This window comes from Chondrus crispus, genomic scaffold (genome assembly GCF_000350225.1).
Source record: "Chondrus crispus Stackhouse genomic scaffold, scaffold_5, whole genome shotgun sequence".
Lineage (NCBI taxonomy): Eukaryota > Rhodophyta > Florideophyceae > Gigartinales > Gigartinaceae > Chondrus > Chondrus crispus.
Genome location: NW_005179334.1, coordinates 482,006 through 505,287, shown reverse-complemented (window position 1 = coordinate 505,287; position 23,282 = coordinate 482,006). Strand labels below are relative to the sequence as shown.

The 23,282-nt window shown below is 53.0% G+C and overlaps 2 protein-coding genes across 2 annotated transcripts; one reads left to right on the top strand and one right to left on the bottom strand.

Moving 5' to 3' along the window:
* The first annotated feature begins 14,763 nt into the window (after positions 1-14,763).
* On the top strand, positions 14,764-18,018 carry CHC_T00008974001 (WD40-repeat containing protein). The gene has a single exon (XM_005718826.1). It carries the CDS (start codon positions 14,764-14,766, stop codon positions 18,016-18,018), a length of 3,255 nt encoding a protein of 1,084 aa, XP_005718883.1.
* Positions 18,019-18,545: 527 nt separating this feature from the next.
* CHC_T00006691001 (hypothetical protein) lies at positions 18,546-19,085 on the bottom strand. The gene has a single exon (XM_005718825.1). It carries the CDS (start codon positions 19,083-19,085, stop codon positions 18,546-18,548), a length of 540 nt encoding a protein of 179 aa, XP_005718882.1.
* Between the last annotated feature and the right edge of the window lie 4,197 nt (positions 19,086-23,282).

Sequence of the window (23,282 nt, the reverse complement as noted above, 5' to 3'; positions counted from 1 at the left end):
GTGAGATTCTTGTGACCTTTTTGGACCGGTCTTTTATAGCAGGAGGTGGTGCCCAGGTGTTTGACGTCTTTGAGTCGGGCAGCTTGCCGCACAAGATCATGCACAGTTGGGGTTCCACCAGTTTGTTGCAGGTGGCTAGATGCAAATGCAGTAAAAGGACTGACGGACATACCGAGGAATCCAAGGGAACCGTTGATAGACTGAAATGCATGCTTCTCTACGGAGTTCAACGGTTCATGAATATCTTTTCGGCGGAGACGCGGAAGACAGTATGGAGTGATTTCTTGCATTTTGTCGTCATTAGAAATATTGATGACAACATTCTCATCTTGTGTGACGGAAATTACAAAGAACTTTAGGTGTCCGGGAAGGTGCACAATTGTGCCTAACGTGTATACAGGTTTGAGTTTCTCGATAAATCGTTTCTTATGTTCCTCGGATCCACCAACTAGGATATCATCGACAACTTTTACAACGAGTAGTACCAGTCGATTTTCATCCTTCAAGTACAAGACTTGTGGAATGTGGCCAAGTGAGCACAGTCCTATTTCCAGAAGCGTGTCATCAGAATGGCGCTGCCACTTGGCGTTCGCATTCACTAAACCATACGTTGCCACGTCCAGAAGCCACACAAATCTTCGGTCTTGGCATTCGCGTGGTGGCGTGACGTAAACATCCCTTTCAGCTTTGCCAGATTGAAGAAAGGCACTCTTCACATCTATTTTTGAGACAATCCACCGGTAAATCACACAGATTGACAGCAGAAAGCGGAATCCAACCGGAGGGCAAGATGCAGAATCCGTCTTGAGAGTTGCCTTTTCATTGTCATGATTTCCATGTGGCGCAATGCGTGCTTTACAGAGCCTGGAATCGTCGTCTAGTGTCTGTATCTTGTAGAGGACATGACTTCCAATGACATTTGCATACATAGAAACTTTTGCGCGGTGTACTTTTGTGCAAAAACTGAGGAATGAGGATTCTTCTGTGACGTAGGCGTTGTGAGTCACATGGGTTGGAAGACCTTGTGCCTCATGAAGCATGAATTCTTTGCTTCCGAAACGTGATTCATATGTTTTAAGGTCTTTTTGCATAGAACTAGAGAGAGTCGTGCCTGGCAGGAGTTCGATCCTGGCTGATTGTATCGCAGTACCACCGGGTGCATACGTCAGATAATAGTCCCCTTCGAATGCAGGATGTATCTCAAGATTGTTAATCTCAGAAAAATCATTATTTGAAGTACAAGCAGTTTTCTGAGAATTCCTATCCTGGTCGGAGTGAGAAGGTGCAACAAGCGCTTCAGACAGGTGTTCATCACAAGTATTCATCGCCTCCTGAATAATTTCAGTGAGAGTTCTGGATGCAAGAGCGTGGCGGACATCTTCGACAGCTACCTCAAGGACACGTGATCCTTTTCCAGAAACTGTAACTGTTCTAGATGCATTGTCAAATTTTAGAACCGGCTTTGGCTCTGACCATACTCCACGCTTCTCATTTTCATGCTTGACATAAACTTGGACCATATCTCCTGTATTGATGCGATTTTCTTTGATCGAATGGGATCTCATGATCTTATTTAATTTTCTTTTCGCAATCAGATCCTCATGTGCCTCTCTTATTTCATCGGGAAGTGCAATGCGATGCTTGGTCAGGAATGGTCTGGAATAGCCATGTGCAAGCTCATAGGCGGAGGCTAGGTCGTTCCCATACAGGTCATTTGAGACCCTTACAGCATTAACGGCTAGTAGGGCTTGACTGCCAGTGGGATGCTGGCCTGAGAGCCTAAGGTAAACGTCTCTAATGACGCGGTGTTTAGAATCAATAGCGTTTTTGTTATGGCGCCTGGCAGGGATCGGCGCAAACTGAATGTCGTGATACTTCAAGTGGTTTCGAAATTGGTCCGTGTCAAAAGCCTTATCCCCGAAAACTATGCCTGGAGCCCAAAACATGTTGATCCAAGCAGTGTCGAAAAGAATTATGGCCTCAGATATTTTTTTTGATTGAACCGCAGCTGCAAAAGAGTATCTGGTAGCTTTGTCCATTAAATGAAACATAATTGTTCCGTCAAGAAAAAATGATTCACACATACAGCCTCATTGAAATTTGATGTCAGCCTTGACAGAGAGACGTGGCGCATTCACGTGCGGGGTTTCGTGAGGATGCAATGGGGACAGTTTTCCAGTATCGATGACAGTAGTAGACGCGATTCATCAGTCCACAGTTGATTCCTTTGCAGCAATGTACGCATGTCACTGTAACTGGCGTGTTCACATACATGTTCATGAACTCGTTGAAGAATGTGCCTCATATCCAGGGAAGATGCAATAAATGAATCGAGGGGTGTCCCAGATGAGTATGCCAAATGGGCATTTGTATCTGGGTCGTTGATGGAGGCAAATGTTTTGTGAAAGAAACGGCTCAGCGGAATATAGCTGTGATCCCCATGGTCCTCAAGCTGCACAGTTGAGATTTGTCTGCCAGAGATATGCTTGAACCGAATGTAATTACCGTTTTGATGAATAATGTCAGTACATTTCGTGACATTCCTGCCAATGACCCATTGGGAGGAGCCTGCAATAACGAGATGTGTTACGTCAACCTGCTCGTTCTGATTTGATCTCATGGACAAAACAATTGTACCAAGAATTCGTCTTCTCATACTCGCATGCGAACCCCTTCCGTATTGCCAAAACGGCCGGTCGCGAACTTCTGGTGGTAAACTCCCAAGCTGCCCATTCCATCCAACCATGATTTGTTCCGCGATGTCCGTAAGTTGTTGCATGCCTAGGCCAATGTACGGTGCTCCATCATCGACCAACGGACCAAACATTCCCTCGGTGATGTCATGGGATAACGTGCCCATAAAAAAGGCAACGCTTCCAGTTCTGTTTCCGTTTTGCTCTGCATGTTGTGGGAGATGATGCTGGCGTGAATTTGAATGCTTGATGGGACCTTTTGCAGCTGCTGGGCCAGACTTATGACAAATGTTATCGTTGGCCCAATGCCCTTTAATGCCATAGGACCTGCATATCGATTTGCTTTTCAAGTCAGCAAGCTCGTGAGGTGCCAGTCTTTTTCGCTGCTTCCGATAACCAGAACGAAAGCGTTGAGCACTGTGCGCATAAAGAGTCTCAGTGTAGCTTGATCTTGATTCAGTTGGATTGTCAGAGGAGCGAATGATCGAGGCAACGCTTTCATAGGATATCTTGTCCAGTACTGAGTTTTCCGCATCACCTGAGGGTTTCGGAGCGAAAGCGGCTAGTATGGCTATACGTTGGTTGTTATCGATGTTGCAGTTCGCCAACGGCATAAAGAAGACAAGTGAATCCGGTAGAAGAGCATCATGGGTATCAGATGTATCGGTGAAGCGGCAAACAAGGGCGAAAAATCTGGACTCAAAGTTTTTGAGAGACTCATTTGATCCTCTTTTCGACTGCAGTAACCCTGTGAATCTCTCATAGCACTCGGAAACTTTGGAAAGAGGGTCCACTTTGTGAATCAATTTTGCAACTGCGAGTGCACTGTCATCAGTAGTAATAGTATCAGAAGGAATTCGCTTAACAATATCTTTGGCTCTTCCATAAAGTTGCGACTTCAAAACAATGCCTTGGAGGTTGCCAGGTATCTTGTTTGGATTGGTAGCTTGAAGAGCATCGTGAAACGGCTTCCATAGTTGAACTGAATCGAATTATCCTTCCTGAGAACCCTTCCCATCTGTCCAAGGAGGGGTCTTGATGTCCCAAGAGAATCGAGAACGCGAGGGCAGATCTGGGCCCATAACTGAATATAAAGACAACTGTGCAGAGGGAAACAATGTGAGAACTTTAATGTATCGGATGAGGTGGATTACATCGGTGTCGCTGCTCCACCATTTCCGAGTAGCGATCTCCTACAGTACTTATAGAAAAGTGTATCGAGGTACACAAAAGGGAAGTGAACCAATGCAGTGGACAAGGTAGCTATGTCTTGACTCACATAGATGCACATGGACGGACAGGTAATTATTGCTATTAGCCACGCAATTATAGTATGATCACAGTATTGCGGGGCACCGACTACATCAAGTGAGGTCAACACAGAATTACACAACTGCTGCCGCGGAAGTGCCCTAAGTCGGCCACCGCCGCTTCAACGCTCTAATTTACCGCCTGTGGGCCGTGACAATGCAGAGCAGCAATCACGTCCCTCCCTGGCTCCCGACTGTGCATGCAGTAAAGTTATGTACCACGCCCCCGCCACACTCACATGACGTAAATCTGCACCTCATCCATCCATCCACCCCTTCCCCCACCACCGCTGTACCGCCGCGCCGCGTCTCTCCCACGCCCCCCGCGATGACCGCGGCAGCAGAAGACACCCGCGCCGGCTCGTGCTTTGACACCATGGGGTTTTTACTTAGTAAGACTTTTACTAAAGCCTATGATCTGGTCTGCTGCAAATCCTAAAAGACCTCATAATTGGGTCTTCCGTTGCAGCGGAGTAAATTAAATGAACGTGATCTTGCTGCGCACTGCACTCAGAGGGCGTTGTTGTGTATCCCCTGCAGTGCTTTAAATCACGTTCAAGTTACAGGCCGGTGGTGCTAAACTTCAAGTCGGCGCGCGTAGCTACTAATGATGTGGCGGCTCCGACACCGGCGAATTCTGCATGGCGGGAGGCAGCGCCCTAAAAGGTGGCCCCGGTTCGCGCGACTGCTGCGACAGTCCTGATCCGGACTACGTGTGGCTCACCGGGACCGTCTGCTTCGCTTTATCGTCAGCCTGCTGCTGCACCTGCCATTGCGCAGCCCCGTGCCATAGCCTGTCATCAGGAGCCGCCGTACCAGGCGCAGACTCCGCCAGCGCACTCGCCGCTTCTATCTCCGTCACCACTTGCGTGCAACCACACACGTTTGTAAAGGAGTCAAAGCCCTGCACTGGGACATCTCCATCTCGCCCGATAAAGCCTTCATGCGCAGCACCAGCGCCGCAGCGCCATTTGCGCAAGGGCAGTTCCATCGCCTCTCCGCGATTCGAGTTTTCTTCCAGAGGGTTGGAAGTCGTGTCGTGCCCCAGTGCTTCCTTGACGACATGGAAGCCCATGTCGAAAGCGTTTCCCCGCCTAGACGTGTAAATGCTAACGAGTACGTTGATGATACCCCACAAGACGAGCATGAGGGCGAGCGGGAGGATGTTGACGATCGGGCGACTGACAACGACGTCAATTGGACATGCAGCCGTTTCACGCACTTCGCCGGTGAGGGGATTCAACTCTAATCGATTGTCCATTTCGCCACGACGATGCTTGTTCAAAGTCAATGAGCCTGTGACATACGCTTGGATCCTTGATATGAGACCGAGGGCATCAAAATCGCAATCCAATCGCTGCCCTTTCCCTCTTCCACCGTGTTCAGACTCTATCTCTGGGGTGGTAACCATGGCGTTGCATTCTTGTCCTGTCTCTGAACGGAGTGCGTTGGCAATGACTTGGAGATGAACACCGGAATCGATCTTATGAAAATTTGTGAAGAGGAGCGATGTGTCGTTCTCTCTTTGCCGTCTGTTCTGAACCCACTGGATGTAAAATTTACTTGACACAATCTCTCCCGTACTACTTATTATCGTCCTTAGACGACCTCTGCGGTCAGTTATCGAAAAAATTATGGCTTGACCTTCCCCCTTAGGAACAAAATCAAACCCTAACTCCACTAAGCAAGAACAATACGACACAAAGGACCTGACCTCGCCCAGTGTAGTTGTCAGCGGAATTTCGGCGCAAACCCTATTTAAATCCGGAGCCGGCGTTCGAACGTTAGGGTCCATTTGGATTCGAAAATCGCCCTTCTCACACCCACTCAGGCGCTTTTCACTCGGGATGGAGATGGCAACAGATGTGATGGCAGTAACCAAAATGAAGAGCCTCGCCATAAGGGGGAGGAGAAGCCTGCGGAGTTGGATTTCGTTCCTGTAACGTGTGCTGCCCTTCTCCTTGTATGAGTACCTGTGCCAAACCCAAGAGAGAATGCGGATGGGGTCGTCGCTGCTCACAAAGATGAACGAGCGGACCCAAGAGGAGTATTCGAAGCTTTTTTCGCGGGAGCTAAAGATGAGCTTGGAAGTGACTGACAGGATGTTGGATATGATGAAGACAGTGAGCAGTGATATGATGAGGCCATTGACATTGTCGCTGGACGTTTGGACTGTGGAAAAGCTAAAGTCGGGCGTGACGTCTAACTGCTGGAGAAGAGTCATGGCTGCGTCAGGGAGGGGCGAACAAGAAGGATAGATTGAAACGTGGGGAGAGGGAAGGGAATGTTTCGAAGAGCTGCGTTCTTCGCAAAACACAGGACAGGGCGGCTTGTGAAGCAAGTTACTGCACAGTACTCTTGTTTCTTCTAGGGAAAGTGGAGGGCCATCTCGGCGTTTGAGACGGTATCCGCACCGGCAGGTTCTGAAGAGCGTCAGAGCCATTCGTCACTGCGAGTGCGTGTTCATTCTCCGACAATTTGGTGACATACAGCGTGAAGACGACAACGATGTAGTAGACGGCAACAATGCGTCGCTCTCGCTTCATCTATGTGATATCTATCTCGAAATGACCCATAGCAATTTTGGGTAGTGTAAGACCGCACAGGACAGTCTGTCCCTCAGAGAACAGACTTTAACCAACGAGCGACGACGACTAAACGAGGAGTCATCGGTCTTCGATTCACACACCCCGCTTGAAAAACTATAGTCGGTCCACCTACCCTCTTGCTTTATTCCTGCACCTATTCTAGCACTTGAATCCTCCATCTTTCCTCTATTTCCTTCGCTTTGCCTCCTTCCTCTATCGGTGGGGGAGGCGACGAAGGCTTTTTTGGGATGTCGAGGAAAGGTGCCCTAATGGCAGTGCCCTAAGTGTAGTGCTGTGTTGTATGGGTGGATGCATATTCCAGCAGTTGTGCATCTGCATGCCGGTCTCTCGACATGAGAAGCTTGCTGTCTGTACAATGCACAGCATAGATATATTCTGTAGATAAGCAGCAAGTGTACTGGTGTATAGGGGTCATGTCACGCGGGCTGCGCACTCCTGAAATTCTAAATCGCATTTATGACGCAGCCAACTTCGCCTACATGCAGAAGGATGATCTCTCGACGAAGTACGTAGTCTTGAGACCTCAAGACTACCACTTCCCTGAGCACTCTAGTGTGATAGATCTATCAACCTAGCGATATCATAACCTAAAAGTCTGCGAATTTTATTTCTTTTCAATTTTGATGTCATCCACGGTTTCAATTTTTCTTTTGGGAGGTTTCAACCCGCGATTTCGGGTTGTTTTTTCATTTTTGCTTTTTGCTTGTTTATTCATGCAGAAACTGAGAAACTTCATGATTCTTCGTGAAGAAACGACTTTGCACAATGGTAGCCACGACTTACACGTTACATCTCCATGATGGAGATGGGCTACAGGGACCCTAGGAAGGCATGGGGGATCTGGATTTGGATGGTTGATCGCGATTACCCGGTGGGTCGCCTGAAGAAGGCCGAAGTGGTGATTTTTTCATTTTGCAGCATTATCTGGCAGTTTTTGCGCGCAATTGCGCCCAAAAACATGATTTAATGAAATCGCGGGTTTCAACCACCAAATTTTGCCAAACAGATTGGGGTGTTCAAAGCTCACTATTTGAATTTTGAATTTTCACTTTTTGGTCATCAAGTGGCTACAAACAGACTCTGTATAATATACAGAGTCTGTTTGTAGCCACTTGATGATCAATAATATTGAGCCGGTGGTGCCAAAGCACGAAGTCGGCACCTTGGCTACTCCTGCCCCGGCCGCCCCGACTCTAGTGAATGTTGCATGGCTGGAGGCAGCGTCATAAAAGCTGGTCCCGGTTGGGGCACCTGATGCGACAGCCCTGTCGCAGACCACGAGCTGCTCACCGCGGCCGTCTGCGATGCAAAGTAGTCAGTCGGGGCCGCCGATGATAAAGTCGACGCCTGTCCTTGCAACCGCGGATGCACATCCCCACGCCACAGCTCGTCGGCCGGAGCCGTCGTGCCAGGCGCGGAGTCTGGCAGCGCACTCGCTGCTTCTATCTCCGTCACCACTTGCGTGCAACCACACACGTTTGTAGAGGAGTCAAAGCCCTGCACTGGGACATCTCCATCTCGTCCGATGAAGCCTTCATGCGCGCCGCCCGCGCCGCAGCGCCATTTGCGCAAGGGCAGTTCCATCGCCTCTCCGCGATTCGAGTTTTCTTCCAGAGGGTTGGAAGTCGTGTCGTGCCCCAGTGCTTCCTTGATGACATGGAAGCCCATGTCGAAAGCGTTTCCCCGCCTAGACGTGTAAATGCTAACGAGTACGTTGATGATACCCCACAAGACGAGCATGAGGGCGAGCGGGAGGATGTTGACGATCAGGCGACTGACAACGACGTCAATTGGACATGTAGCCGTTTCACGCACTTCGCCGGTGAGGGGATTCAACTCCAACCGATTGTCCATTTCGCCACGACGAAGCTTGTTCAAAGTCAATGAGCCTGTGACATACGCTTGGACCCTTGCTATGAGACTGTGGGGATCAAAATCGCAATCCAATAGCTCCCCTTTCGATTCAAGGCCGTTGTTTTCCAACCTTTTGTCAGTAGTACGTGTGGTGTTGCACTGTTGTCCTGTCTCGAAACGGAGTGCGTTGGCAATGACTCGGAGATGAACATCAGGATCGATCTTACGCAAATTTGTGAAGAGGAGCGATTTGTCATTGTCTCTTTGCCGTCTGTCCTTGACCCACTGGATGTAGAACGCACTCGCCGCTGTCTTTTTCCTGCTCAGCAATGCCGTCCATAGTTGACCTGACTTTGTGGTGATTGTAACTATGAGGCCTTCGCCTTCCGATACAGTGTCGTCAGATCCAAAGTCCACCAAGCAAGAGCAGTATGACACATGAGATCTGAATTCGCCCAAAGTAGTTGTCAGCGGAATTTCAGCGCAAACCCTATTTAAATCCGGAGCTGGCTGTCGAACGTTAGGGTCCATTTGGATTCGAAAATCGCCCTTCTCACACCCACTCAGGCGCTTTTCGCTCGGGATGGAGATGGCAACAGATGTGATGGCAGTAACCAAAATGAAGAGCCTCGCCAGAAGGGGGAGGACAAGCCTGCGGAGTTGGATTTCGTTCCTGTAACGTGTGCAGCCCTTCTCCTTGTATGAGTACCTGTGCCAAATCCAGGAGAAAATGCGGACGGGGTCGTCGCTGTTGACAAAGATGAAGGAACGGACCCAAGAGGGGTACTCGAAGCTTTTTTCGCGGGAGCTGAAGATGAGCTTGGAAGTGACTGACAGGATGTTGGAGATGACGAAAACAGTGAGCAGTGATATGATGAGGGTGTTGATGATGTCGCTGGACGTTTGGACTGTAGAAAAGCTAAAGTCGGGCGTGGCATTCAACTCCTGGAGGAGAGTCATAGCTGCGAGACGGAGAGGCGAACGAGAAGGATGGATTAAAACCTGGGGAGGAGGACGTGGATGGTTAAAAAGTGTTATTTTTATGTTCGAAACAGAGGGCGGTTGGATATGCGAAGCAAGGAAGTGCGGTTTGTTGGAGAGAGATGAACGGCTTGCCCGGGGGCATGAGACGGGATACACCTCTTACGGGCGCGGTGTGGGAGAGCGGTGTTCTTACTGCTGGTGTGCATTAACTCTGAGACAGCTCGCTAGCATAGAGTCTGAACACGGCAACAATGCGCCGCTCTCATGTACAGTAGTCGCGTAGTCGCGGGTGTGCATGACGGCCGTCGGCCAAGTAAGAGGACTCGAGATCTCTTCGGAATGCGCAGCATGGACGTCTGGGCACTCGAGATCTCTTTTGAATGTCCAGAATGGACGCCTGGGCGTATTTACAGTGCGCCGCCATGCGTGTACGATAGTACCACATGTTCGACGTCCTCGTTGCCGCCGCCGATTGTGCCAACGTGCACATCTCTTGATCCCATCAAAGGTTCCGTTTCCCATACCCAGGCTCTCTTTTTCGGCCACACTAAAACACCGACATGCACGTGTCCGCCGCGCCATCTCGTCGTTTCACAAATGGGTTTCCGCTGCAACTCCTTGGTCACCTGAATAGAGCAACCAAGCACTCGGGGAGTTTAGAACTTGCGACACTTTTAAGACTAGGATTGGCCCAGAGGAAACGTCTTACAAGGCCATGAATTCGTTCCAGTCGTAGCACAACTCTGTGCTGTAGGACTTGATGCATACAGCGACAACAGTGAATGTACAGTTCGTTCGTGGTACAGGGTATCATTTTAAGGGGGCTGCAGCGACAAGGGCAGCGAGACAATCATCAAAAAAAACGACTTCTGCTCTCGGTACAGTATCCAAACACTAGTAGTCAAAAGCCCCACACGTCATCCCAAACCAACCGCCCGAAGAAGTTGGAACTGCAACCTTAGACACAATAAATCACGCTTCTTCATTATATTTCTCCTAGGGCAAAAGCCATCTCGCTCCCTCATGAAAGCAAAATCAATCGATGGCAACATCGCTAGGGAATTGCCGTACAGCGGTGTGATAACGTCGTAACTTAAAAGAACGCAGAAGGTTGAAGGTACCATTGGAAACCTTGGTTATCGCCACCGGCGTCGGTAAAATCACGGTCTCGCACCTCGCTTTCTTTGGAGTTGATGGAGCAGCAATGATTTGCGACAAATCTGAAAGGATCTTTATACAGTTCCTATTGCGCTAAGAGCATCGCCACCGCCGCGGTTCTATAGCGGGATAGAACTGAAACGTGTAAGCTTACAATTCGCCGGTTGTTCCAATAGATTTATGTGACGTGCAGTCAATCCATTCACGCTTATTCTAACCGCGTCAACTCCAACGCCAGTTTGCGTTTCTATTGCAGCAGATTCACATTGCCAACGCGCGCGGCGTCGCCCGCCGCCTGCCTTGAGACGTTTGTCTGATTATCCTACCCCTGCTCACCGCTCTCCGAAGCTTGGTCGACGATCCTCTCTGGTCTTCCCCCAAACCCCCTCTCCACGAACTGCACAAACTCTTTTCCCAAACGCAGCATCTCCAATCAGCGTCCCCGTACAACACCTCCCTCATCCCCACACGCATCCCCTCTACCCTCGCGACTTTCACCGCCTGTCTGTCTGAGCACGGCATAGACGTACTGCCCGGGAGAGGCACCGTGTTGTGTCTGCCACCTGGTGTCCGCCGATCTCCGCTCGCAGTTGTGGCGCAGGGTGCGCCCGCGCCGACTAGAACGCGAGGTGTCTGGCGCGGCTTCCAGCCGCTAGCTTGACTGAGTGACAGACATGGACCCGCGCAAAAGTTCTCCCGACCGTTCTGCAGTCGCCTTTCCGCCAAGAGGAACTGAAGTTTGCGGGAAAACATTGGAAGGGCGGCGGACACGCCGTCCACGTGGCATTCTATAGGGAATTCTATCCGAGCTATACGGTATATATACAGTATACTGTAGATCGTTTTCAGATCTATAGGAGCGGGCATAGAATCAGAAATCGTCCAATACGATCTTGGAAATGCACAGAATTTCGCGTTGGTGTTCCAAAATTGATTCTATGCAACGCACATATTTTATACTGTAGGTCGTATAGAATTGCGCGTTGGGAATGCTCTTACACTTTGTGCAACGTAGGGAGATTTGGTCTGTTGTCGGTGGCGTCGTCTGGTTGGTGTACATACTGGGATCAAAGGAGGTGCGGCAGCGGTGCAACACGGAGGTGCGGCAGCGGCGCAACACGGAGGTGTGGGGGAGTTTACGTGATGCGTGGTAGAGTCAGGAGAACTGTATCGCTGCATAAATGTTATTGCAGGTTGGCTTGACCTCACTCCGGCTTGATCTGACATTGGCTTGATCTCAGGACCGTTACTACAGTACTGCAGCAGGGACGAGCACCGAGGTCGTTACTCTCCAAACAACAGGACCCATTTCCACGCGCCTGTGCCGACGACACTAATTTGCGACATCCACCTCTGGTCTCCATCCGTACGCTCTGCCGGCGTAGCCTCTCTCTCGAGTACTCTGTGAGTACTCTGGAAACACGTAGCACCTCCAGCTTCGCGCGCCACCACTGCACACGCCGTTGACGCCACAACCGCCACTCTTTATTTCCACAGCAATTGCACCACCACTTGAATTTGCACGCCTACGCAGTAGCGTATACAGTACTCCACTCACTTCGACAGCGATAACAGTTCGGTAACTATTTTGGCAAATATAAACTATTTTGGCAACGCACTGCTTCCCCTTTTTGCCACACTTTTCCGAAACCGAGTCACCCAGATCCGCCCCCGCCACTTGCTAACCTTGGTAGCTCTGTGACTGATTATAACCTGCGCGCCTTTTCTGTTTTTACCGCCATTCGAAAGCCCATTACTTTCGCTTGTCCGCCAAAAATCCAGGCTGTGCCATGCCATTACAACGTAATATGCTTTTCCATATCGATCGATAGCCGCCCATCATCGCCATTCCGGAAAAGTGCGGCAAAAAAGGGAAGCAGTGCGTTGCCAAAATAGTCTATTATGTTTGCCAAAATAGTTAACGGACACTATTTGACTGTTAGAATAAAGAGTTTTTTTCGGGCCACGGCCATTATTTGAGGTTGCCAAATTAGTTTCCATGCGATTCAGACCTGCAAAAGGGGTTCATTTAAGTGACTTCATTCCCTTGAATGAACACATGATGTGATTTCGTTACAGTTGTAAAGCTACAGTACTGTATATGCGCGCTTTATGTGTTTATTGAGCTTTAAAAAGTCAAAATCGGTGAAGGACTGGGTAGGATACGGCCTTTTCACCAGACATGCCTAGAAAAAAACCGTCACTTTGCCATATTTTATCATGAACTGTTATGCCTGGCGCCTGGAGCAGGAGGGACACGTCCGAATCTGTGATTCAGATTTGGGCATTACAGAACGTTTTGATAGGAACATGAGGCATCTGGTTTAGAATATCTGTAATTCTTCTTATAAACTCACGCCTACGGATCGCACCGACAGCTTCCACCGCCGGACCCCTGCTGGCCGCCTGCCTGAAACCCCCCCTTGTCACCCCTGTCCTCGTCCGGCCCGTCTTGCTGGCGTTGGCACCAACGCTTCTGAATCCGGGGACATTCCGCCACCAAGCGCGTGCGGGCAATCATTGCTCGGCCGTCCCTGTGTTGGGGTCTCTCCGCGACCTGCGCCGTCTCTGCCGGGTTGGCGGCACTGAATGGCTTGCGACAGTCGCGCGTCACTTTGCATGTGGGCGAGCTTTCTATCTTGTCCATCAAAGCTCGCAGACCGGTTCTCGCCGCGACGGTGTCCAACAAGTCCACCTGCCCACTCGGCGCATGACTCGACTTGGGGGGACCTTCAGGCGGGGTACGTGCCCTCCGCGAGGGTACCGTACTCGTATCGTCCTACGGCTTTCGTTGCAGTACTGTACTGTAATACCGATGGACTGGACAAGCCCCTGGAGTACAGGACCGTATCATACGCCTCCCTGGAGTCCCTTGCAGCCCTCGTTGCTGGCGTAAAATTCTTGTCAGTGCGTCGCGAGAGCAGCCTTTCTAACCTCACGATGTGCCAACACCGCAGCAACAATCCGCACAACCGCCGCCCTGTTTTTTCAGCGTAGGAAATCACTCAAAATCACTGTCAAGCGGGCACCTACCGTAAAATAGCTGTGGGCCATTGGATGTCCTGCATTTATTCGAATGCGAAGGGTGGAAGCAAACCTTTCCCGCCCTCTCTGCGAGAAGACCAAGAACGAAAAACGACTACCCTTGGGTAACGACTGACAACGACAAGAGAGAAAAAAGAGATTCCGAGAGAGAGATATAGAAAAGAGTAAGCACCGCTTTGCCACCGCCGCCTAATCAAATCCGAACAACACCCCCTATTCGCAAACACCATGGCCGATCCATACAGTATCTTGGGCCTCACCGGCCCGGCTGAGCAAGTCGTCGGCATCATGGCAAGTCTCATCGAACGACACAAAGCCTACAAGGAAAACAAAACGCTGTCTACGGAAGTGCTCACCGCCTACACCACCTTGCAGGCAGACATCACGGAGCTTGAAAACATGCCGATTCATGGAACGTCGTCGCAGCACACGGGCTTGCTCCGACGTGAAATCGACGGCATCTCTAGCTTCATATTGAAGTCCCTCGCTGAGCTGCAGAAAGAATTGGATGACCCAAAAGCGAGACTTGGTGCGTTCGCCTCTGCGATGGAAGATAGAGAAGTCCTAAAGACGCGCAAGCAGGAAGCGGACCGCCTTCACCAACGTATTCTACAAGCGAGCATGGCCGTCGAGTCGGCCAGGCGAGGCACGGGTAATATCACCATGGCCGATCCATACAGTATCTTGGGCCTCACCGGCCCGGCTGAGCAAGTCGTCCGCCTCATGGCAAGTCTCATCGAACGACACAAAGCCTACAAGGAAAACAAAACGCTGTCTACGGAAGTGCTCACCGCCTACACCACCTTGCAGGCAGACATCACGGAGCTTGAAAACATGCCGATTCATGGAACGTCGTCGCAGCACACGGGCTTGCTCCGACGTGAAATCGACGGCATCTTTAGCTTCATATTGAAGTCCCTCGCTGAGCTGCAGAAAGAATTGGATGACCCAAAAGCGAGACTCGGTGCGTTCGCCTCTGCGATGGGAGATAGAGAAGTCCTAGAGAAGCGAAAGCAAGAAGCGGACCGCCTTCACAAACGTATTGTACAAGCAAGCACGGGCATCGATCCTCGCACGGCCGTCGAGTCGATCAGACGAGGCACGGGTAATATGTTCAGGGCGTCGATAAGAGCCGAACATAATCCTGCGTCGATATGTGTGAAGCTTGATTCTCGGGGGAGCGATGGATTACCAAACACGTGTGAATCGCGTCTAAAAGCGGCTGTGCTACGGAGAGATAGGAACAAGCAAGTGGGTGCGACAGCAGTGGGACAGGGCGGAGTCGGGAAGACATGTGCTCTACGAGCGATCGCGCACGACGTTGAGATTATGACAGAGTTCTCGGGAGGAGTGTACTTCATGTCGTTGGGGAAAGATGGAAACGTGGGACGGCTGATTGAAGAACTGTGTCTGATTGTGGAAGCGTCCGGTGGGAACCAGACGGCTGTGGAAATGCGAGAGCAGAGCGAGTTTGAAAGGGTGTTAGCGAAGGTACAAGCGTGGTTTTGTAGTCATGTGTGCCTGTTCATCATTGATGATGTGTGGGTGGTGAATGATATAGACGCGAATATCCTTCAAAAGTTGTCTGTTCTGGCTGAGACTGCGGGGGGCAGCGGGGGAAGGAGCAGACTACTGTATTCCACGAGGGATAAGGAGCTGCGTCAGATTGGGGAGCGGGTTGCTTTCGAGCCGAGGGAGAAGGTAGGGAAAGAAGCAGTTGAGATGCTTGTGCACGCGAGTGAGGCAAATGGAGAGGAAGTGTATGATGCGAGATGCAAGGAAGCCGTGGGTGAAATACTGAAAATGTGTGGCGGATTGCCGCTTGCGCTGAACGTGGCGGGAACGAGCGTGAGGTACATGAGGGAAAGATGGGAGGGAGAAGTAACAGAAGCATGGGGGGCGTACCTTTCGAAGATGAAGAGTCGTAACATTCGCGGGGAGAGTCCGAAGGACGGATATTCGTCGTTGGATGGGACATTGCATACGTCACTAGATATCCTGGAGTCGGATGTGGGAAGGAGTGGGGAGACGGATGATGAGTTTTCGTTTCGAAAGATGCACCGGAGTCTGTGCGTTATGAAGAAGCAAGACCGGATACCTTTGAGTTTGGTTGGAGATTTGTGGGAGATGGACGAGGAGCGGACGGAAAGGTGTGCAAAGGAGATGGAAAGGGTTGGACTAGTAGAAGTGCAGTATGAGAAGGATTGCGGTGGGTTGCGGGTGCATGATCTGACGCACGATTTCGCGGTGGAAGAAGCGAAGAAGAAGGAGGGTGTAGAAGAGTGGTATAAGAAGGTGGCGGATGTGTGCAGCAGGGCAGGAGAAGGGTTGCTTGCGATGAGTGAGGACCGAGACGGAGAGGGGAAGAGCGCACGGGAGGAGTATGTTTTCGCGAATATATATCGTGTTTTGAAACATGGTGGGTGTGTAGAGGATCTGAAGAGGCTATTTTTGAGTGCGCGATGGGTGAAGACAGTGATACGGAGAGGCGGGGTTTGGCAATACGAGGAAGCTGTGAAGGGATTGAGTAGAGACTTGAAAGGGAAAGGAGGAAGCGGGAAGGTGGGAATGGGACGGGCAGATGAGGATGCAGTGGATGGAATGGTTTTGATGATGCGGGCGGCGCGACTGAGTGTACCGTTTTGTGGTGAAAACAGTGCCGGGATTTACTTTCAACTATATGGGCGAGTGAAGCACAAGGCACGGGATTCAAGTTGTGTGGGAAAAATGCTGGAGGAAATTGAGAGATACGCACCACGGCCGTGGGTGCGGCCTGTGAGTGAATGTGTAGCGCGAGCCGATGGAAAGATGGTGGAGCAGATTGTTTTGCCAAATTTCGGTACTAAAATTCAAGTGGGCATGGATTCCAGTGGTGAAGTGTATGGATGTCAAGTGGCGTCCGGGGCAAAAGTAGTAGTTTTCACGCAATCTGCTGAGAAGGAGATGAAGATGGTTGAATTAGAAGGCGAGTTCGAAACGGAGAGGCAGGGCCCAGGGGATCTTGAAGCAAGCAGGCGCAAAATGTGTCGACGTTTGAGGGCATATTTTGGAATGTGCTTTGGAAGTGTAACCTCCGAAGTGACTGCAGATAACCCGAGCGTGACAAGAGCCACCTGCGCAACTCTCTGTGAGAGGAAGGAGAATGTTGTTGTGGGATATGAAGACGGGACGTTAAGGCTGTGGAGTACGTCGGAGAGGAAAGTATTGAGAATTTTCCGTGGTCACAAGTCGAGAATGAATTGTGTTGCGATGAGTGGGGACGGAAGACGTGTGGTATCTGGATCGGGGGACAGGAGCGTGCGGGTGTGGGACGTGGAGACGGGAGCACAAGTCGGGGAGGCGTTAGTTGGACACACGGGTTGGGTGCGTAGCGTTGCGATGAGTGGGGATGGAAGACATGTGGTATCTGGATCGGATGACAAGAGCGTGCGTGTGTGGGACGTGGAGACGGGAGCACAAGTCGGGGAGGCGTTAGTTGGACACACGGCTTGGGTGGGTAGTGTTGCGATGAGTGGGGACGGAAGACGTGTGGTATCTGGATCGGGGGACAGGAGCGTGCGGGTGTGGGACGTGGAGACGGGAGCACAAGTCGGGGAGGCGTTAGTTGGACACACGAGTTGGGTGTGGAGCGTTGCGATGAGTGGGGACGGAAGACGTGTGGTATCTGGATCGGAAGACGGGAGCGTGCAGGTGTGGGACGTGGAGACGGGAGCACAAGTCGGGGAGGCGTTAGTTGGACACACGGGTTCGGTGGATAGCGTTGCGATGAGTGGGGACGGAAGACGTGTGGTATCTGGATCGGATGACGGGAGCGTGCGGGTGTGGGACGTGGAGACGGGAGCACAAGTCGGGGAGGCGTTAGTTGGACACACGAATTGGGTGCGTAGCGTTGCGATGAGTGGGGACGGAAGACGTGTGGTATCTGGATCGGGGGACAAGAGCGTGCGGGTGTGGGACGTGGAGACGGGAGCACAAGTCGGGGAGGCGTTAGTTGGACACACGGATTGGGTGCGTAGCGTTGCGATGAGTGGGGACGGAAGACGTGTGGTATCTGGATCGGATGACGGGAGCGTGCGGGTGTGGGACGTGGAGAGAGGGATCACATTTCATACCGGGAGGAAAGAGGATTTGGAAGAAATCACAGCTCGGTTCCTGAAGACGGCAGACTTGGGTACTGCTTCCCGCGCAGGACGAACATCACAAATATTTGTAAGGGAGGGAAGAATTGTGCAAAGGCGAGAGGATGGGTCTGAGGCTGTCTTGGCCCAGTTGGACAATCCAATAGACTTGCAGATAGACCACGATCACGGGGTCGCAGTTGCAGGGGTGGGCAATCTGGTTGCTATCATGAAGCTAGTGGTGTAAGGTAGTGGTGTAAGTAAGTATCGAAGTGCGATGGCCGCTTGCCGCCCGTGACAGTAGTAGTGCGTTGACGGTTTTTTGCTTTGTTTTTGATTCATGAATGCGTGAGAAGCTCGCCTCACGGACGTTGCAATCCATTTATGTGTCCATGTATGAACTAGCGATCTGCTTCCGTTCATCGTGCGCTCTTGTGCTCAATTTAATATCTTGTGCAATGCAATGATGTGCAGGCAGCTGGCCATTAGTTGCGGGCGAGTGAAGATATAAAGGTATTCGTGAATGAACGGTGTGTTGAGAAGCGTTGCAGACCGGGTCAAAGCGGGGGCCAATCTCACTTTGAAGAGGCGATGGGTACACGTGCACAGGTTTCCACGTGCACAGGTTTCCACACGTGTGAGAAGACAAGTGGCAAACGAGACCAACTTTTTAAACGAGGCCAACTTTTTTCCTCAATTTTACCATAAATTTCAATTTTACTAAACATTTGGGCCTCTCCCTTTACGGAGCGTCAGCGTCGTCACTCACTCCAATTACGAACACCGTCCTTGCAAGGGGCATCGGTTACTGGGAGAGAAAAGCACTGGGCAAAAGGGAAAAGTGTCCTGGCCGGCACAGGTAACACATGCGGCCTCCAGTGACAGACCCACCGCGATAAGCTGTCTGATCACAGCCAGCAGCGAGACGGATAAGCGAGACGGATAAGTAGGAGCGAGAGTAGAGACGACGAAAGATGTTCTATGAGTTTGTCTAGACTGCGCCCCGCCGCCGCCACGCTCTGTCAGCGGCGAGAACAGTGCGCCCCAGCTTCCCATCCCGCTGCTGCTGCAAGCCGGGTCGCGGCGGGGAAGCGTCCGCCACGCGACTAGAACGCGGCGGGGTCTCGAGCGCTGTCCATACGTGCGGCGGCGACGGGCGTGCGCGCGCGCAAGGGAGAGCGGGGGAAGGGGGAGGGAAGCACAGCGCGTCGGGGTGAGGGCGCGCGCAACGGCGGCGGCGACGCTTATTCGGACGCACGCGCTTTGAAAGGGATGCGCGCATTGTTGCGCACGAGCGGGGAAGCAGGTCGGCATGGTGCTTGCGCTGCGAGTCGCGCGTGGTTTGAACGGGAAGCGTTTGCGGGCGGAGCTGCAGCCATGCCACGTGCGACGTAGAAGACGCACGGCGGCGCGATTTGCGTTAACCCGCCGGCACGGGCCATCCGCCCGCACCTCAGCGACTGCGACCGGCCGCGCCCCGCGTGGGGCGCGCCGAAATAAGCACGTGGAGAGAGGGCGCAGTTACGCGCGGCGGACGGCGGACGGCGGACGGCGGCCCGGGTAAGCTAAAATGGGGCTTGAATCTGCAGCAGTCGCGCGGGGAGGCCTTGGCGCGCAACAGGTGGCCGCGCGCCCGTTTTGATCGCGCGCCCCCGCCGGGCAGCCGCGCACCCGGCGCGCCGTCTTCTTGTCTGGCGGCCGAGAGGCTTGATGGGGGCGATGCCTTCCAGGCAGGCCGTCACTTTACTCGGCGGCGAAACGCACGGTAACGGGGCCATACTCACCACCCGCAGCGACCCTCACTCCACGTTGAGGCTTGCAACACGTGGTCATTGTGGGCGAGGGAAGGAAGCTCACTTCTTCAGGCACAACATCAGTGTCGTCGGAATATGGCGGAAGCAAGCGACGCTCGCACTTGATCTTGATCGACTACTCGGCGAAAGCCACAAATGTGCTGGAAGGGGATCATCGTTGCGGAATAGTAATTCAAATATGTTTCTTAGGTTTGCAGTCGCCGGAATGTTGCCACTCTTTATTTCCACAGCAATTGCACCACCACTTGAATTTGCACGCCTACGCTACTCCACTCACTTCGACAGCGATACAGATAGTCCGTCCTTGCGTGTACCCGTATAATAGGGTCGTTCCAAACGACATTGAATGAAAGTCTTCCTGCTTGCGTGTGTCTCTCCCTCTCGCGACAGACGGTGGCGCCCCCTCTGTCTGTTATACCGTATTGCGCAAGTCGCTCTCACCCATTCCCGTTGATAAAAAACACCCTTCAGTCTTGCAACTTGCAAGCAAGTTGCAACGCACCAGTCAATCTAGAACCTGTTTCGAAGGACACCACCGTCCAGCACCTCACCCCCTCCGCCAGCAGCGCCAACCTACAGCCATCTACTTTTGTCTTCCGCCCTGCTGGCGCTCGTCCCAACCGTCGGCACCCCCCAGCTCGCGGCACGCGCGAGCCTTCTTATACCCCGCCCCCGCAACCCTACATCGCGTTCCCGCCCCCCAGTCCCGCGCTGCTGAGCGTCTGCGACGTGCCGGCCGTCGGTGCCGCGACGCTGAACGGCGTGGCGCCGCTGGACGCGACGCTGCCGGGCACGTGCGCTGCGCTCGACGCCGGGCTGCCCGGCGGGGGCGCGGCGGAGGCGGGGAGCTCCGGCGCGGCGGCGGCGCGCTCGATCTCGGTCGCCACCCGGTTGCACCCGCACACGTTGGTCGTGCCGTCGAACCCGGCCACGGGCACGTCGCCCTCGCGCCCGATGAAGCCCATGTGCGCCGCGCCGCGCCCGCACCGCCACTTGCGCAGCGGCAGCTCCATCGCCTCGTCCCGGTTCGTGTTCTCTTCCAGCGGGTTGGACGTCGTGTCGTGCCCGAGCGCCTCCTTCACGAGGTGGAACCCCGCGTCGAACGCGTTGCCGCGCCGCGACGTGTACACGCTCACGAGTACGTTGACGACGACGAGGAGGAGTAGCGTCAGCCCCAGCGGCAGGATGTTCACGATCGGCCGCGAGACGAGCACCGTCACAGGGCACTCGTTCGTCGCCGGCGACGCCGCGGCCCCGTCCAGACGGACGTCCACCGTGCCGCTGGGCAGCGGCACCCACTTGAGGGCGTTGTTCACGTAGCTTTCCACGACTGGGATGAGGATGCCAGTGTCGAATTCGCAGTTGACGAAGGCGATTTTCGCGGAGGGGTCGTCTTCAAGTTCGGTCGTATCGAAGACGGAGCAGTCTTGGCCCGTGGCTTGCGACAGAGCCGCGCTGATTACGTCGATGTGCGCATCGGGGTCGAGGTTGGCCAGGTCAGAGAAGAGCGGCGCCTGGTCTGTGGCGTCACGCTTCCACGCGACGTAGAATCGGTGGGCGGCGCCCAGCCCGCGGCTAAAGATGCCCGAGAACCTCACGTTGTTGATGAACTGCGTGAAAATCAGGCCGCGGCCCTCTAAGAACGGGCCAAACGACTCTAGCTCCTCGGGCTTGAAGCTGAACGAGGTGAAGCACGAGCAGTACGACGCGGACGAGCGCAGCTGGCCGAGGCGCGTGCTCAGCTGCAGGTCGGCGCACACGCGGTTGAGCGGGGCGGCGGGCGCGGGGGCCGAAGCATCGATGACGAGGCGGTGGTCCGGCGTGCACGCCGGCAGCTGCTTGGTGCCGGGGACGGCGATGGCAACCGAGGCGATGGAGACGGCGAGGATGATGAGGCGAGCGAAGACGGGGAAGAGGAGGCGGGCGGGCTTGAGGGCGTTGCGGTAGCGCGCGGCGGCGCGGTCCTTGTAGGTGTAGTTGTGGCGCAGCCACGAGATGAGGCGCAGCGGGTCGTCCGAGTTGTTGAAGATGAAGGCGCGCAGGAGGGCGGCGTAGGTAAAGGAGAACTCGTGCGCGATGTACACGAGCTTGGTGACGACGGAGACGATGTTGGAGATGATGAAGACGGTGAACAGGGCGACGATGAGGGCGTTCACGACCTCGCTGCCCGACTGGAGCGTCGAGAAAGTCGCGGAGGGCGTGACGTCCAGCTCGGAGAAGACGGTCATCGCGGGAGGCGTGGGAGAGATGCAGCGCGGCGGTACAGCGGTGGTGGGGGAAGGGGTGGATGGATGAGGTGCAGATTTACGTCATGTGAGTGTGGCGCGGGCGTGGTACAAAACTTTACTGTGTGCACAGTCGGGAGCCAGGGAGGGACGTGATTGTTGCTCTGCATTGTCACGGCCTACAGGAGGCAAATTAAAGCTTTCAAGCGGTGGTGGCCGAGTGAGTGCACTTCCGCGGCAGCAGTGCAACCCCGCGGGAAGAAGATTTGGCGACATTACAACGCTCGCGCTGCTGCCATGCGGAGAAAAGGGTTCAGCAGTGTGATTCCATACAAACACGCAAATAAGGCACAGCCTTATTTATAGACGTACGATAGGACAGAGTCAGTAATTATACCGGCGCCAGCGGCCCCTTGCGGTCAGGGGGACCCCGGCAGCCGGATCTCTTGGTTCACAGGTTATGGGCCACTACGACCACTGAACTTCACCACCAGACCGACCACCACCAGCCACCACGACAAAACCGAGAGACCGCGATCAAAGGGCGACCCGACGTAACCGCGCCCGAGAGTAAGAGCAACTCACACACGAACTCTACGCATCAGCACGGATAGCAGAGGCAGAAAATCACGACACACAACCGCAAAAACACAACACTACGAACTCATCAACACAACAACCCGCGCTACCCGCACTGACAAAATCGAACTGCACATTCTGGCACGACGCTCTACATATTTACACGCGTACCATAGAGGTAGAACCGCTCCTAGAAGCAGCACCGAAACACACCCAAGACCCTGCTATCAGCAAACAGAATCAGGATAAAGCCGATGCGCTTAGGACGATCATCATGCAAAGCATACACAACGATCTCATACCGCAGCTACCCCCCAATATCCTCAGGGAAGAACCACACATCATATGCGAAATGATCAATACGCACGTCCACGAAACCATCATCGAGAATCATGAAGTACTGGAGGCCGAGGCCCACAGCCTCAAATTCTTCCCCGGACAGGATTTCAGTGAGTATCTAGCCAAACACCAGAGCATCCGGCACAAAATGATACTCGCAAACTACCCCAACATCAATCGCGAGAGAACCACAATCAACTACATGATACAGGGACTTACCCAGCACCCAGACCTCAGCACCCTCGCCCTCCTACTGACCGGCCACCCTCGCACCAGCATAATTATGGTGGTGCGAGGGTGGCCGGTCAGTTGTGGGGCGAGGGTGCTGAGGTCTGGGTGCTGGGTAAGTCCCTGTATCATGTAGTTGATTGTGGTTCTCTCGCGATTGATGTTGGGGTAGTTTGCGAGTATCATTTTGTGCCGGATGCTCTGGTGTTTGGCTAGATACTCACTGAAATCCTGTCCGGGGAAGAATTTGAGGCTGTGGGCCTCGGCCTCCAGTACTTCATGATTCTCGATGATGGTTTCGTGGACGTGCGTATTGATCATTTCGC

What these genes read in the sequence shown, in the direction of transcription:
- CHC_T00008974001 (XM_005718826.1), top strand. Translation starts at nt 14,764, where the DNA reads ATGTTCAGGGCGTCGATAAGAGCCGAACATAATCCTGCGTCGATATGT.
- CHC_T00006691001 (XM_005718825.1), bottom strand. Translation starts at nt 19,085, where the DNA reads ATGCCGACCTGCTTCCCCGCTCGTGCGCAACAATGCGCGCATCCCTTT.